Below are 17,343 nucleotides of genomic sequence, written 5' to 3'. Positions count from 1 at the left end.
GTATTTTTGGTGCGGTATTGTAAATTTGACTCGTTTTCCTCTATATGGGTGAAAAAGTAAAATCATCACAACTTTTTTCAATGTTTTAAAAGTACCTATGTTTTGAAGTATTTTCAAGCATTAATATATTGTTGATCATCGCTCAAAATTTCATTCAATTCGGTTCATTGGTCTCCGAGATATGACAGCTCAAAAATTAGTTGTTTGTTTGTTTGTTTATTTTCGACACTGTACACCAGAAGGTGCATTCATGTCGTTAAGTCTAGAAAATCCATTTCATTAACAATTCATAGGTCTTCTACAATTGTTGGTATAACCCTGTATCTCGCAGAAATTTCAAAATCTTATTAATACCATTTTCTTCGTTATCCAATGCGTCTCTTAAACTCGTTGTTCCAATATCGTTATCCTGTCGTTCTCTTTCGTATTTTCTACAATTTAAAATCATGTGTTTTACATCCAGAATTGTTCCACAGCATTCGCAGGTGGGAGGGGGTTCCTTTTTTAGTAGGAACGTGTGGGTTAGCCGCGTATGTCCAATCCGCAGCCTTGTTAGTACTCAAAATGTTGCTAATTGGCAAATTGAGAGATGAAATTTGTGAAAAAATCACGTTCTGGTGGGAGTTTAAAAAGTACCTATGTTTTGATGAATTTTCAAGCATTAGATTAATATATTGTTTATAATCGCTCAAAATTTCATTCAATTTAGTTCACTGGTCTCCGAGATATGACAGCTCAAAAATTAGTTGTCTAAAAAACAGTATTTTACAAGAACGGCTCTAGCTTCACGAAAGATTAATCAATCGAGTTGAAAATTATACCAATGATGCACATATAATAGTTTAACAAACAGTCAAAATTTGAGAATTTTCGATGCAGTGTATGAAAAGTTACAGCATATTGAACATTTTTGTGAGAGAAAACAATGTTGCCTATCCCAAACATTTTGGCCACCCCCTGTAATGGCTTATGCACAGAGGGCAGTCATCCAAGCTAGAACAAGTTCTCTTTTTTCGCAATGTGGAAAGATTCAAATCAAAATATGTTGAAAATATTTGTGTCAGTCAGTAGTTTTATATCTACCATCGAATTCAACATAAGCTACATCTGAAGATCTTTTAACGTTTATTATTGACTGAGCGATTAACAATTCTACCGCCAAGACCATGAGCAATAAACATAACATTTTTATATTTTTCTGCACTTTCCTTAACTCATGAGATAAGACGTTGAAAAAGGACGAGGTGTACTACTGTCCCAGAACAATTCCCAGAGGAATTCCTGAGGTAATATCTTGAGTGTTTCCCTGAATAATCCGTAGAGCAGGAGTTTTCAGACCTTTTGGCTCGTGGTGCACTTTTTTGACATAAATCTCTACGCGGTGCACCTGGTCATTACGTATTGTCAAATAAATGCAATTTCAAATTTGCCAAAAATCTGTCGTATTTTTCAAACCACTTATCCCAGGTGCATACACTCGCCCTTAAAATCCTCCCCCCTTCCACTAATGTGTTGTGATTTCGACACTGACTTGCATTTTGTTTTCATTACTTATTGGTGTTTAGAACGAGTGACACATTGGTTCGCCTTTGAATATTGTCTTGCTGGGGATACTTTTGGAAATTTTCGGGCAAGATCCTGTGTTTGAGGTCTTGAGTAAATTCAGTGTTAAATTTCAATATTAGTGATGAGTTTTTATCCCATTCCAAATGAGAACATCGGAGAAGTCCTGCGTTGCCCCCTGACTAGTATGATTTTTGATGGACGTTTACCAAGGCCATTACTAGATTTTTTGGAGAAATCTATGGCAAAATTCCTGCAAGATCCTTGAGCGATTAGTTTTCAGAACATTGGTACAATTCTTACAAGATTCCTTAGCAATCACAAACACGTATTCAGTGAATCAAAACACAGCCAATAGTGCTTTCAAAGTCGTAGTTTTTGATTTCTTCTATTTTTTTTATTGAATTTTGAAGGTCAAAAATACCGCTAAGTGTTTCATGACTGTGTACCTACGGTACATTGTTGGGTTACTTTTGAATGAATTACTGGATGCATTCATGGTGGAGTCCTAGAATAAATACACGGAGAAATCTCTGGATTGATCCTTGGTTAAATTTCTGGAAGATTTCCTTGTGAAATTTTTGGAGGAACCCTTAAAAAAACCTCTAGAAATAGATGGAGTCCCTGGAGGAATTTTCCGTAGGCACCCTTGCAGAGACCTTTAGAGAGATTCTTCGAGAAATTGCCATGGAAATCTATATAGGGAACTCTTGAAAAATCCTTGTAGGAATCACGTTATTCAACGATCAACGATCAATCAAAACGATCAAATCTGACTATACATGTCAATAGTTGCTACTCCGTGATTGATCTGAGCTGGTACCAATTGCACTGAGATCCAAATGAATAAGGGCTGGGACACTCCACTTATTCTCAAAGTGCAATTCTAGCAGCTCATACATTTTGGATCAATAACGGCGCCGGCCACGTCCTTATAGTCAGTTGGAAAGGGAGAGGAATGTTAGAGTGTGCTGGTTGTTGCTACTAAAGACCGAGATCACCTCTGCATCCCCACAACCAGCACGGACTGGGGTATTTGTTAGACGGAAAGGATGGAAGATCTGGGAGTCACCGTTGGGTCGGTAATGCGATCCATGGATAGGGGGTTATTTATAGTGTTCATAAGATGATAGATTGTGTGGTGAATAAGGTCAAGCGGCACAGCATGCTTTGGTTGCATAACTTGTAGGCGTTATATACACTGTGCTGTGAGTGGAAGTTGGAAGGGAGGGAAACGACTTTTTTACAATTCGTTTCTGGTTCTAGCAATGGCTATGAACATATGAATATACATGAGTTGTATATGTAGAGAAGAGAGAGAGAGAGAGGAAGTGGATAGAAAGATACAAAGTAGGATGAAAGGGACGGGCCAGGGATTGAACCCATGACCTTCTGCATACGAATCAGAAGCGGTAGCCACTAGACCACCAAGCCCGTCCCTTGTAGGAATCACGTTATTCATTGGAGAAATTCCTGAAAGAGTTAATCTAAAAGAATCCCTTTTGAAATTTCTGGAGAAATACCTGGAGATATTTCAAGAGGAATCCTTGGAAAACTCACTTGTGGAATTCTTGGAAAATACCTTGAAGAACGAAAGCGGACTAACTGGTCGATTTTTACTAAATAAAGACATTTTTTAGTAACCTGATACGATATTGGCTTTAAAGATTGAATAGGGTTAGGAGTTGAAAGAGTTTAAACATGGTAATTAACAAACGTGGTAATTTTCAAACATAACTCGAAGTTTGTCACATGACGTGATTTGCATATGGCGCCTAAAGGCATCAATTGAAAAAAAAATACTATTGGAGTAATTCGCCAATTGTTGAACTTTCAGTACTTTAAGTACTATTTCTTTATTTTCATTTGTTTTCCGTGTATAATTCCGCAGAAGTAAAAAGTTACCCAGTGAACGTCTAGGTCTAGTCTTCTCTTATACTTTTCATTAAATGAAAATAGAACATTTGTAACGAATGTCTGTAACCCAAATGTTTATTTATTTATTTATTTATGTTAATAATCCATCCGACAAAAGTCTACATGAATAAGTTAGTTGGTAAAAAAACAAGAAACAATACAATAAAACTTAACGAATTAAATATTACATCTTCATCTTTTTCTTCGGAGTGCATTGCGTAGCTGGTTTGAACTTCTGCCAAACTCAAACACGGATTCTACCTCCAAAAACGCCCAAATCATCGCTGTCAGTGGCGCATGGTAACCATAGGCAGTACGATGGTACCTGATTTGCAGCAACGAAGAATTCCGTAACCACCTTTGATGAACTCGGAAGTCCAATTGCGCAAGTATTTCCGGGCAATCTACTTCACCATTCAGGAGCTTCGCTACAAATGTTGCCTGTTGTATCGTCCTCCTACGCTCCAAAGAATCTAAATCTAATAGTAGGCATCTGTCCAAATATGGTGGCAAATTCGTCGGATCTCACCAGGGAAGATATCGCAAAGCCATTCTCAGAAATCGCTTATGTACCCGTTCAAGTCGAAGAATCCACGTGACTTCATATGGACACCAGATAACAGATGCATTCTCAAGTATTGGCCGTACAAGCGAGCAGTAAAGCGACTTTAGGCAATGCGGGTCAGTAAAACCCTCTGCAATTTTTGAAATAAATCCAAGTTGTCGATTCGCTTTAGAAATTATCTCTTGATAGTGTAGACGGAAGTCCAGCTTTGGATCAAGAAGGACGCCCAGATCTTTGACCCTGTCAACTCTCTGCAGCGAGACGCCATCAATGTTGTAATCAAATACGATTGGGTTCTTGATACGATGAAACGTCATTACCACACATTTTGAAATACTGATGGTAAGCTTGTTCCGGCAACACCACTCGACGAACAGGTCCAATAGACGTTGCAATTGATGATAATCCTCCAGAGTTGATACAACAATATAAAGCTTCAGGTCATCTGCTTACACAAGTTTACATCTTGCTCCCAATAAGGCAGCAACATCATTGAAAAACAGAATGAAGAGCAAGGGACCCAAATTGCTCCCCTGAGGCACACCTGATGTACTGGAAAACGGCTCCGAAACACAGGAATCAAGTTGAAGGCGTAGAGTTCTATCAGACAGGTATGACTGCAACCAGGCTTTAACTGTCGACGATGCTCCCAGACGAGATAGCTTGCACAAGAGAATTTTGTGATCAATTTTGTCAAAAGCTGCTTTGAGGTCAGTATATATGACATCAACCTGTGCGTTGTGCTCCATTGCAGTTATGCAAGTTTGTGTAAAGTCCAACAAATTAGAAACTACCGATCTGCCAGGCATAAAACCGTCGAGTCGAGTCAAGTACAAGACACTGAAGACGACCTTACAGTTGAGGTCGAAATACGTATCTGTCAAAGGATGCAAATTCTTAGTGGAATTCAAAGGAACCGTACTTAACCCGATTTTCTTTTTATTTATTTTTCATAAAACCGTGTTGATCTGAGGAGATGTCACTCCAGAGCAGGCTAATACAGCTTGACTAATGATTATCTCAAAGAGCTTAGAAGCTGCAGAAAGACTTGTTATTCCTCGATAGTTATGAACATCTCGACGATCACCGGTTTTGAATACGGGAAACATATACGACTGCTTCCACAAAGTTGGAAATTTACCCTGGTTGAAAGACCGAGTGAATACCACCGCAAGAGGTTTAGCCAAAGCAGCAGCGCAGTGCCGAAGTATCGCAGCAGGAATGCAATCCGGACCAGGTGTGAAGGAGTTTTTCAGCTTCCTCGATGCAGCAATTATCATCTCTTCGTATACCACAAACGTAGTCAGATTTATGGAGTCCTACGGTACATCACTTGCTGCAGACTCCGCTTCCTGGTCGCTAGTTCCACTCTGTTCGAAGACTGATGCGAAGTGTTCTGCAAATAACTCACATGCTTCCGCAGTACTGGTTGCCTCACCAAGTCGCACATTAGAAGGAGTACTAGAGTTTTTCCTTTTGCTGTTCACGAAACTCCAGAAGCTGCTTGGGTTGCGCCGCAAGTTCCACTGCACTCTGAGAACATGCGATTTATACAATGAACTGTTGAGTCTACAATAGACTGTACACGCATGTTTGAAGTTCCGCTTATTGTCGGCTGTTAAATGTTAAAGCTAGCTCATCCTAATATTGACCGATTCTCACTTATTGTTGAACGGTGCACTCCCTTGGAATTGAAAATTATTTGTTAGAAATGTGTCAGATTTTCATTTTTATGTTTCAAGTTCCAGTGGTGTTTCAGAGAGGATCCCAGAGGTTCCTTGGGACATCCAAGGAACCCCCGGGATGTTTTAAAGGATTTTCAAGGCTCTCAGAGGAAAATATATGCTCTCAAGGAAGCTTCTGGTAGTTTTTAGAAATGGTTTAAGCAAGCAATGCCCCTTAAAACCCCCTTGATTCCCCTGGAACCATCTGAAGCCCATAGAAGTCCTTGAAACGCCAATAACACTTCCTGGAACAATCCTGAGTCGCCCCTGGAGTCCCATGTAATCCTCCGAAAATCCCTGAAACGATCCTGAAACCCATTGAAAACCTATGGAACGCTCTTAAAGCTCTCTGAAACCCCTTTAAAACCGCTGAAAACCGTATGAATGCCTTTGAATGCTTCTGTAAGCTCCTACCTAAAACGCTCAGAAAAGTCCTCTAAACACACATGGAACGAAGCTGAAATTCTCTGAGATCTCCTGGAGTCCTCTGCAACAACCTTGAAAGCCCCATCCCGAAACGCTCGTGAAAGCACATGAGGCCCATCCCCTGAAACTTCCTGGGACAACGTCCCTGAAACCTTCTGAAGCCCCCTGAAACATCCCTAGAACGCACCTGAAACTCCTTGAAATCCCCAGAAACTCGCTGGAACACTCTCGAAACGCTCCTGGAACCCCCTACCTCCAAAACTTCTAGGAACACCCCGGGAATGCTGCTTAGATCCTTAGGAATGCCCCTGAAACGCCCTGAAACCCTTTGGAGCTCTAATAAACCCCCGGAGACCTCTTGGAACGCCCTTGACAGCCTCTAGAACACCTCTGACATCCCCTGAAACACCCCTGGAACCCTTTTAAACCTTAAATTTAAACCTCTGAATCGTTTTCCCGACAAACTTACAAAAAAGTTGCATGCTGTGATTCGACGGATTCGACCTATTCAAATCAAACGCTAGAAATGTTCCTTAGTAATCATAATCATCTATATTCATTGCTTCTCACTAGCCCGTCTATAAGTACACAAGGGATGGGTTTTGGGATTTAAATGCCGATTTTTCATACACTAGGCGCCCCTTCTCCCATTGCCAAAATTAGGAAAAACCCTTCCCTTGTCACCTTTTCTGTGCACGAGCCTGGCTCCTCAGGCCGTAGACTTGGAGTCGAATCCCAAATCTCGATCTAAGGAATCTCCCCCATTTGGTATGACACTAGGGTAATTGTTCCCATCGTTGCGGTAGTACCTATTGTTGCGGTAATGGCAATTGAGCACTTTTTTGACTGAAATGTTACCAAAAGGTATTTTTAATAGATGTATGGTGCTTAAATTATGAGATTGCACCATTTGTTTGCTTAAGATTTGCCCAAAAACCTATTTTAAAAAAATATTTTCATTAATGTGTTTGCTGCTGTGTTCCTATTGTTGCGGTAGTGTTCCTAATGTTGCGGTATCCCATAAGATTTCAATGGGATACCGCAACAATAGGAACAAAATACCGCAACATTAGGAACACATACCGCAACATTAGGAACACAATGATCTTTCAGATAAAAACGAATAAAATGCTCATAACAACATCAAAGTGGCAATCTTTCGTTATTTTCCCGTAGATTAAGGATGGATTTTATTATTTTAAATTCAATCCATGTAAAAAGTTTGCTTGGGGCGATACAATTGTGGTTTAAACATGAACCCAGCGCTTAACTCCTCCATGATCGGATCAATTACCCTATTTGGCATAACACTAAAAACAAACATTTTGAAACGAAATTATTCTTTCAGAAGTACGAGTTTTTAGTGTAGAATAGAATAAAAATTCATGCTTTTTTATTTTATACTGTTGGTCCTGAAACATCCTGCAGGAGATAAATCTCATCAATTTTGGGCTAAATAAACAATCTGTTAATAGGTGCAAGCAAATCTCATCATTGGATAAAGTCGTGGATTTCTTTCCTAGCGTTTTCAGTTCGGCAATCGCTCTCACATCAATCGTTCAGAAGGTAAACTTTAGTAATTTTTAACTTCCATTTGAGTGTTCTTCCCACGAAACCTGAAACTCTCAATCTCTCTCATCAGTCACTAAAATCGAACCGAAATTACCAATCGATCAGCTGTGTCTGTGTGGTGTGGTTGGGTAGCGGAAATTGCTTTCCGATCGAATCTCACCACCCAACCCAACCCGAACATGTTTCGGGGTTTCCTCTTTAGCCTGATTTATGTCTGCTCCGTTTTATTTTTACTTTTTATTATTTCTCATGTTACTTTCATTCGGTTTCAGTCTGAGTGGTGGTGCTGCTGATGCTATGGTGAAAAGCAAAAGTGATCACCGACAAAAAAACAGGGAATTTGGAAGTAAATGGCAACAACAACACCATCATCATCACGTGTATGTAAATTGCCCCTCGTATGAACCCGATTTTGCACTGCAAATAGGGTAATTGGCCGAATGTTATGCTTAATTGTATAATTAAATTGCGAAGGACATAATTAAAAACGTAAATTGTGTAACATTTAATTATGAAGACACATAATTCAATTTTTTTTTTCTGGCTTGATTCATAATTGATTGAATTAATCAATTTCATTTAACAAGCGTTTTAAATATGTATTTGATTGGGTTTTTGCTTAATTTATTGAAAATATCTTATGCATTTGATGAAATTTAGTTGATTTTACGTTTTTAGTTAGATTAATGAAATTTTAAATTTCGTTTGTTGAATTAAAAAAAATGAATACTTAAAATTGATTATTATTATATCTTTATTATAGAGACTTTTAGTCCAGGCTGTCTCTCAAATACGTGAAATGTACAGATTACAACAAGCACTACATATTTCATGCAATTTCTAAATCATTCAAAATCATCGAAGTTTTAAATACTCTATGCAACTATTTATATGTTTTTTTGTTGTTGTTGTATATATAATTAATTTTCCTAGTATGCCCAAAACAGTAGTGCTGCAATATGTCCACGAAAGACACATTCACCCTAGAAAAATATCGATCCCATCCCATCTGGTTCAGACCGCGATCGATCAGATCAGACAAACGGTCAGCCGATGATGTTTTGGTTAGGTCGTGATCCTCTCCCATCCGCCGTTCATCCATCCAGCCAGCCAGCCAGCCAGCCAGTCGCAAATCTTGGTCGAGTTCAATGAAATGATTCACTGACCCATTGAGCAGCGACAGAAGGAGAGACCCCTTTTTTTTTCTGGTGTTGTGGTATTTGAAACGTGTTTTGACGATGGGTGTTGATGGGTGTGGTTCAGATTTATGCTTCCCGTTGCTGCCGCCGCCGAATGGGAAACGTGTGCTTCATTAGGTGCTGCTGCTGGTTTGAGCGTTGTGCCAATCGTGCAGAGGGCAGGCAAGCGCTTTGAGCAAATCGGTCGATCGATCCATCGATCGAACGATCATCGGCTGACTGACTGTGGATGTGATTGACATTAAGCTTCGGGATAATGTAGTATTTGCGAGCGTGTTTCGTGGAATCAAGAAATGTAAAATGTATGATTAGTGGAGCGATGCGGCGAGCGTGCTTATTGAGGTGGAAACAATGTTGCAAATACAGATAATTAAAAGGCATTCGTAGAAAATGAAGTTTATCATGATTCACGCCACTTTCGATGGTTACCCAATTTCTAATATCGAATATCCTCTCGTTTTTTACAGATCCTGCGCAAACTTGGGATTGTAGTTTACAACGCACTTGACTACAACCTGCCCTCCAACGAGTTCTGCCCTATATCCCATGAACTGGATGAGTTGATCGACTACATGACAGCTGAAGGTAACCGTCTCAAAATTCTGAATAAGTCTTAACAGCAAAGCGTAAATTGGTAAACGTAAGATTCTATAAGTAACACCCTTGCCTATGACTTCTCAACTATCTGCTTTTTCTTTCTTCTGTCTTCTATCTTCTATCTACTATCTTTTATCTTCCATTTTTTATCTTTTATCTTTTATCTTCTATGTTCCTATCTTCATATCTTCCTATCTTTCTACCTTCCTATCTTCCTATCTTCCCACCTTCCTATCTTCATATCTTCCTATCTTCCTATCTTCCTATCTTCCTATCTTCCTATCTTCCTATCTTCCTATCTTCCTATCTTCCTATCTTCCTATCTTCCTATCTTCCTATCTTCCTATCATCCTATCTTCCTATCTTCCTATCTTCCTATCTTCCTATCTTCCTATCTTCCTATCTTCCTATCTTCCTATCTTCCTATCTTCCTATCTTATATCATCTCTTGTTCATCTTTTATACTCCATTCTATATCTTCTACATTTAACTTCTTTGTATTCTTTAATAAGTATTTGAAGATCACATATACGTAAATAAAGTATTGTTTACGCCAATCTCCAAGCAAATAGAATAGACGTAATCAAAAGTAGTTACATTGCAAAAGTTACGACAGTGATCCATCCGAGTCATCCTACAAAAAAAAAAGTTATAGATGCGGAAATTATACCATCCACCACCTAGCATCACTAACCGAGTAAACAGCTTCTTTCGAAATGAACTTTCCCATGATGCGAGCTACAACCGTGCGGACTAGCCCATATAAAATCATCTCAATAATAATAGGAAAAAACATTTCTCCATGAAAAACACCATCGCTTTAGCCCTCAACACCATTCCGACCCGAGAGCACAAAAGACCTCATACCAGAGGGCCAATCATCCACCGATCATCATCTGATTCAATTGAGAACGTGATTGCTTTATCTGGGCGAACCTGACGACCCAACCTGTGACGACTTGGTTGCGATGCGACTCCCTAAGCTCATCGCACACTGAAGAATCGGTCGGTATTGGTCTCAATACACTAGCATCGCCGTGGTCCGCATGGAAAGTGAAGCAAACCAACAACACAAAGGTGCATTGTGTACTGCACTGCTAGCCGTAGCCCACAACAACAGTGCTGCAGAGCTATGCGGCGCGGGAACAATGTAGCAATTCGAAGGGAATCCACACCTTCTCTGCACATCACTCTGCAGAAGAATTATTATGGATTCAATGCAAAAATATGATTACCTTCTTTCTGACACGTGAACCTCTTCGAGCGCGCAGTGCACAAACAAACATATCACAGAGAGGCGGTGCACTACACAGGGAAAGTCGATATTCTATCCGTGGTGAGGCAGGGTGTATTGTACTTTTGACGTAAAATGGCCTAATGTTGGCCTCAACTAAATATTTGTAGAAAGACGCGTCTTCAGTTAGGAACTATACAGACTGAAACATAACACACTAGACAAGGGACACACGAATCATGTACCAGTGGATACGGAGAAGAAACTATTCTCACGACAACTTTCATTGCCCGGAGCGGGAATCGAACCCTCCCCCCATAGCATGGTGTGATTAGAAGCTTGGTGACCCTAACCGTAGGGCTACGAGGTTCCATAAATTATGAGAGTTCCAGAGGAAAAAACGAAAACAAAATGTTAGCCATTTTCAACAGAGGGATCGTTTTATCCCTTTCTCCTCAAACCGTCCCAATGTCATCATCTTGAGACGCCTTGTCGCCTTGTCATCTACGAACAACGACAACAATAAAGATTGAACCAACTCCAACAGTACCATGGTACCATGGTACACCATGGTGCGTTGGGTGTGATCTTCAATCCTAGCGATCTCCCAGATGCCACAACCTTCTTTCTTCTCGGGATGAGAGAGATAAATTATGATGTCTTCATTTTTTTTATTTCCAGGCGCGAATAATGCCGACGAATCATTTCGATGATGTGGTAATAATGGAACCCATTGAATCTGAAATATAGGTCATGGTGACAGTTGTGGTGGTCAGAACAGTTGTTTTTTTTTTTCAATGGAAATTCACCCATAGCCATAGCGAGGTTCCACTCCACCATTACCAAGCTCTCATATTAGCGCCCTACAAACATTCACCTAAGTTTCACTTCAAAATCTCCACGAATTTCTCCAAATTTCCATAGAAATCTGTTTGGAAAAATGGAACATTCACATTTATATTTTTAATAAAGTGATTTATACATTATACATAATACATTATACATGAAATTTTGAGATTTTACAGGGGGTGTCCAAAATGTTTGGGATAGGCAACTTTTTTTCTCTCACAAAAAAATTTAACCAGGCTGTTACTTTTCATAGAGTGCATCAAAATTTTCAAATTTTGACTGTTTGTCGCATCATTGGTACAAATTTGAGCTCGATTGGGTAATCTTTCGCGAAGCCAAAACCATTCTCGTAAAACACTATTTTTTAGATAACTATTTTTTTAACTGTCATATCTCGGACACCAGCGAACCGAATTGAATGAAATTTTGAACGTTTATCAACGAAAATTCATCAAAACAAAGGTACTGTTCAAACGTTGAAAAAAATTATGAAGGATTGATAAAATTTGAGAATTTTTGATGCAATCTATGAAAAGTAACAGCATGTTGAACTTTTTTGTGAGAGAAAAAAAGTTGCCTATCCCAAACATTTTGGCCTGTATGTCATAAGCTTTCAGAAACATTTGACATAACCTAAAATTGTCAACACGGAAGGAAATTATACCGTTTAGATATTGAAAAAGTAATGGAAAGCATATTAAAATTAGACCAGTTTACTAAAAAAAAATCATGAATTAGATGTTATCACTGTTATTTTTTTTTTTTCTTATTTCAAGTTTAGTCATTTTTTTTTTTCAAAGCTCATTATATGAGTCATAAACGCTCAAATTTTCATTTCACTTCGGTTCATTGAATCCAGAGATATAACAGTTCAATGTTGGCTGTCGGATAATTATGACTTTTTCTAAAATCTTTCAAACTTCAAGAAGAATAGCCCGATATTTCCCAAATTTTGACCATTGATAATTTAGATTTATTATGCACTTTCAAAAAATTACAGCTCTTTTACCATTTTATGAAAAGTGAAATTTTTGCCTGTCCCGGTCATTTTGTCTATCCCCTGTAATTTCAATTCATCCAAAAACCCTATCCGTCGACTTATTTTTTTAATAGATTTCCAGCCTAAACATTTGCCAAGTACCCCGGGATGATCAAATACTTCATACTATTTTATCTCTATTATTTATTTATGGACACATCACATCAACAGGCAAACAACAGCCCCAATGATGTTTAACCTAATCCTAGACTTATTTCTAATGTCTATTTTTAACAATAACTTTGTCATACTTAAAGGTAGAATTACACAAGTCAAGATTACATAAAACTCAATACAAAAAAAAAAAATACTACACAGCAATTAAACACATCTAACGGGAACTGCTAAAATATCTGGAAAAAGTTCGGCGGAGAATGCGGCGAGGGGTATTAAAGTCAAAATAGGAGGCTACCCGGTTGAAGACCCTTTGGATGCCAACTACGGCTCCATACATGCTATAGTTTGACCGTCTAAGTGGCAAGTGAAGCAGGAGGTTGTTGCGTAGTGCTCTAGGAGCAGCGTACAAATTAATTTGTTCCAAAATAGTTGGGCAGTCAATACGACCTTGCAGAGCGTCCGCTATGAATAGGGCTCTGGCTGTATTGCGTCTTACATGTAAGGGTTCTAGGTCAATAAGTTGGCAACGATTTTCATAGCTAGGGAGACGGAAGGGATTTCTCCACGGTAGCCTTTGGAGCGCAAAACGTAAAAACCGTCTTTGCACGGATTCAATCCTCTCGACACCGTTATTGTAGGATGGACTCCAAACTTCGGAGCAGTATTCCAAAATAGAACGCGACAGGGAACAGTATAATGCTTTGAGACAGTATACGTCAGTGAAATTTTTAGCTGTCCTAAAGATGAATCCGAGAATTCGTGAAGCCTTGCTTACAACATATGAGACATGGTGTTTGAATGTTAAGCTTGTATCTAATATCACTCCCAGATCCTTCACGTAATCCACTCGTCCTATTTCGGAACCAGAAAGATAATAGTTGAATCGTATCGGTCTTTTCTTCCTCGAAAAAGTTATTACCGAGCACTTTGCAGGGTTAACAATCATTCGGTTGACAGAGCACCAATCCGTAAAACATTGAACCTGTTGCTGGAGAAGATTGCAATCATCGAAAGATCGAATTTCTAGGAAGAGCTTGAGGTCATCTGCATACGACAAACGTGGAACCTTGATTGCCTGATGCACATCGTTGAAAAAAAGCAGAAAAATTAGAGGTCCCAAATGACTGCCTTGTGGAATCCCTGACGTAGACAAAAACGAAGGTGATACACAATCTCCGATGACTACTTTCAATTTTCGATTTGTCCAATAAGACTGAAACCATTGCAATAAATTTCCGCCGATTCCTAATCTGTCCAGTTTTGCGATCGCTATTCGGTGGTTTATCAAATCAAAAGCGGCTGTTAAATCGGTGTAAATCACATCAGTTTGAGTGTGGCGAACCATACTGTCCGTAATGTAGGTTGTAAGACACAGCAGATTAGACGTAGTCGACCGTCCCGGTGTGAAACCATGTTGATCTCCGCTGAGTAGCTGCTTGCAGTGGGCCCTAAGGGGTTCCATGATCACCAGCTCAAACAATTTTGAGACCGCACTTAAAGATGTAATGCCGCGATAATTGTCGATATCTCTTCTGTCGCCCTTCTTGTACACCGGGAACATATGCGCACACTTCCAGCAGGATGGGAAAACGCCATTGCGCAGTGAGGATCGAAAAATTAAAAGAAGTGGAGTAACCAACAAGTCTATATGCCTCTTCAAAAGCACTGATGGAAATCCGTCAGGTCCAGGGTTATAAGATGTCTTCAGCTGAGATGAGGCCCTGATAATCATAGCTACATCGATATCAATAACTCCTAATGATTGACTCGACTGAGAGACGTTGCTAGCTGCGAGTTCGATTTGATCCGCCGTTAACTCTTCGTTTGCAAATACGTTTGCAAATTTTTCGGAAAACAGTGAGCAGATTTCACGAGGCGTCGTACCGGCGATTCCATTGAACGTCATAGAAGATGGCAGTCCGGATTCTTTGCGCTGCTCATTTACATACTTCCAGAAACGTTTAGGATTAGACTTTAAATCACGCTGGACATTCTGCTGGTATATAGTAAAGCATTGCTGGTTGGCTCGTTTATACTCATGATTGAGTCTGTAATAAAAGTTTCTAAGCGGAAGTGTGCGATACTTAACGAACCGACGCAGGGCAGCTCTTTTAATTGTCTTCAGTCGACGCAGTGAAGCCGTGTGCCAAGATGGTCCAGGTTGTCGATCGATAGTTTTCTTCGGGATGTGTCTGTCGATCACGTACGACAAGACGTTAGAAAACGTTTGAGCTGCGGTATCGGCATCGTTGAGATCCAGAATATTATCCCATTCGAGCGAGGATAACAAGTTGGAAATACTGCGGTGGTCAGCTCTACGGAAATCGTACGATAAGGTTCGTTCCGAACTGGTGAAGTCGTGATCGGTAACGCGCATAATCGAAAGAAGTAACGGAGGATGATGGGCTACCATTTTTACGAGCGGTGAAGGAGCTAACATTACAGGAGCAGTTGAATTCAAATCGCTGACAAAACATAGGTCAAGGTGGCGGTTGTTCTCGTTAGCAACAGCATTGATTTGCAATAACGTTGCTGAGTTGTAGCTGTCGAGAAGCTTGACTGCTCCGGCGTGGAAAGTAGAGAGACTGGTATCGGGGTAGAGGAAGCCTTTGTTGGATGATATCCACGAGACATTTGGCAGGTTAAAATCACCAAACACGATAATTTCATCCACCGCACTGGTAGTTTCAAGAACATCTTGTACTGATTTACAGTGAGCCTCAATATAGTCTAATTCACGTGTGCGATCCGGTGGAATATACAATGCACACAAAAACAACTTGCGATCTTCGAGTTGAATTATCGTCCAAACCTGCTCAAGACATTCCCAAGCACTATTTTCTAAGGCTTTAGATTTCAACTCACTATTAACGGCAACCAGAACACCACCCCCAGTGGACTTACGACTATTCTTGCAGCTGCGATCACAACGAAACACTTCATAATCGGAGCCAAATACTTGACTTGAAAGAGTGTCATCATTCAGCCAAGTTTCCACGAAAACCACGATATCGTAACAGCGATCAGAGAGTGCTAGATGATAGTTTCCAATGGAAGAATTCATACCTCCCAGGTTCTGGTAATAAACCAGCAAATTATCGGTGCGCCGGGGAAGAGCACCTCGAGATGTGGAACAAGCAGGGGCTGCGACATCCGACGGTGGCACACAATTTGAATGAGGTGGGCTGGAAGCATAAAACACTTCAGGGCGGGTATTATTCGACGTGTTGTTGGACTTGCCTGCACATGGATTTTGGAAGACCTCGTTCCCAATCCCAAACACAGGACCGGGACGGCTGCTGGTCGCTGGCTGGAGTGGCTCGACTGTGTTGGGCGGGTAAGAGGCTTCCACGAGGCTGAGGGCAGGCATGCGTCCCGGTGACACAAGCGAGGTAGTCTGTTGTTGATCGGCTGATGGTGGTTTGCTAGAAGCGGCAAGCATTTTAGGGCAGGTATTGTTCGGACTATGAATGAACTTGCCTGCACATTGATGCTGGAAGACCTCATTCCCAATCCCAAACACAGGACCGGGACGGCTGCTGGTCGCTGGCTGGAGTGGCTCGACTGCGTTGGGCGGGTAAGAGGCTTCCACAAAGCTGAGGGCAGGCATGCGTCCCGGTGACAAAAGCGAGGTAGTCTGTTGTTGATCGGCGGCTGACGGTGGTTTGCTAGAAGCGGCAAGCATTTCAGGGCAAGAATTGTTCGTTATGTCAATGAACTTGCCTGTACATGGATTTTGGAAGACCTCCTCCCCAATCCCAAACACAGGACCGGGACGGCTGCTGGTCGCTGGCTGGAATGGCTCGACTGTGTTGGGCGGGTGGGACGCTTCCACAAGGCTGAGGACAGGCGTGCGTCCCGGTTTTCGGATTGAAGCAGCTTGCTGATGATCGGCTGACGATAGGATAGAGGCTTCTTCGATCCTAACATGAAGGGAGCTTCTCGGATTACAGCAAGTTGATGAAGTACGACTGAAAGTAATAGGTGGTACAGCGGACGAAGTTCTCGGACGATTAAAGTACTTGCCTGTAGTAGGATTTCGGAAGGCCCCATCTTCCAACTCACACGCAGGACCGGGACGGCTGAAGGTCGCTGGCAGGAAGGGCGCGACTGCGGTGAGAGGAATAGGGGCTTCCTTATTGCTTGTGGCAAGTATGCGTCCCGGGATGTCTGGGATGATTGTATTAGTCGAGTCTACGAAGTGTCCATTGAGGCTTGCGGCAAGTGTGCTTTCCAGTGTAGAACGCAGATGAATTAGAGGGTTCCTTACTCCATTGAAACAACTTCCTCCATTGGAAGGTTCGGTGGAACGTCGGATGTAACAACAGGTATTGGTCGCCAAAAATCCTCTCCCGACCTATTATTGAACTCCCGGTAGAGAATGCCTTTAGGCCACGTAGAGGTTGAAAGTGCCTTGGATTTCAAATCCATTCTCATCCCAATTTTAAAAGAGACAAAAGACAGAGTGCTAATGTCTCTTCCTTTCGCCACAAGCCTTGTGACTTGTATGTCATCAGCACCAAGGCGCTTTTTTGCAAAGG

At 40.9% G+C, this 17,343-nt stretch overlaps 1 protein-coding gene across 3 annotated transcripts in view; it reads left to right on the top strand.

Annotated features, from left to right (window-relative positions):
• Positions 1 to 17,343, top strand: part of LOC109397492 (protein spire) — a 648,107-nt gene that overhangs the window by 281,645 nt on the left and 349,119 nt on the right. For all 3 annotated transcript variants that reach the window (XM_062850305.1, XM_062850306.1, XM_062850307.1), the window contains exon 3: positions 9,434 to 9,551. In XM_062850305.1, coding sequence (XP_062706289.1) covers positions 9,434 to 9,551 — 118 coding nt within the window. The remainder of the gene's footprint in view (positions 1 to 9,433; positions 9,552 to 17,343) is intronic.

This window comes from Aedes albopictus, chromosome 2 (genome assembly GCF_035046485.1).
Source record: "Aedes albopictus strain Foshan chromosome 2, AalbF5, whole genome shotgun sequence".
In the NCBI taxonomy this organism is placed as follows: domain Eukaryota; kingdom Metazoa; phylum Arthropoda; class Insecta; order Diptera; family Culicidae; genus Aedes; species Aedes albopictus.
The sequence above is the reverse complement of the archived record's forward strand: the minus strand, read 5'-3'. Positions and strand labels throughout refer to the sequence as shown.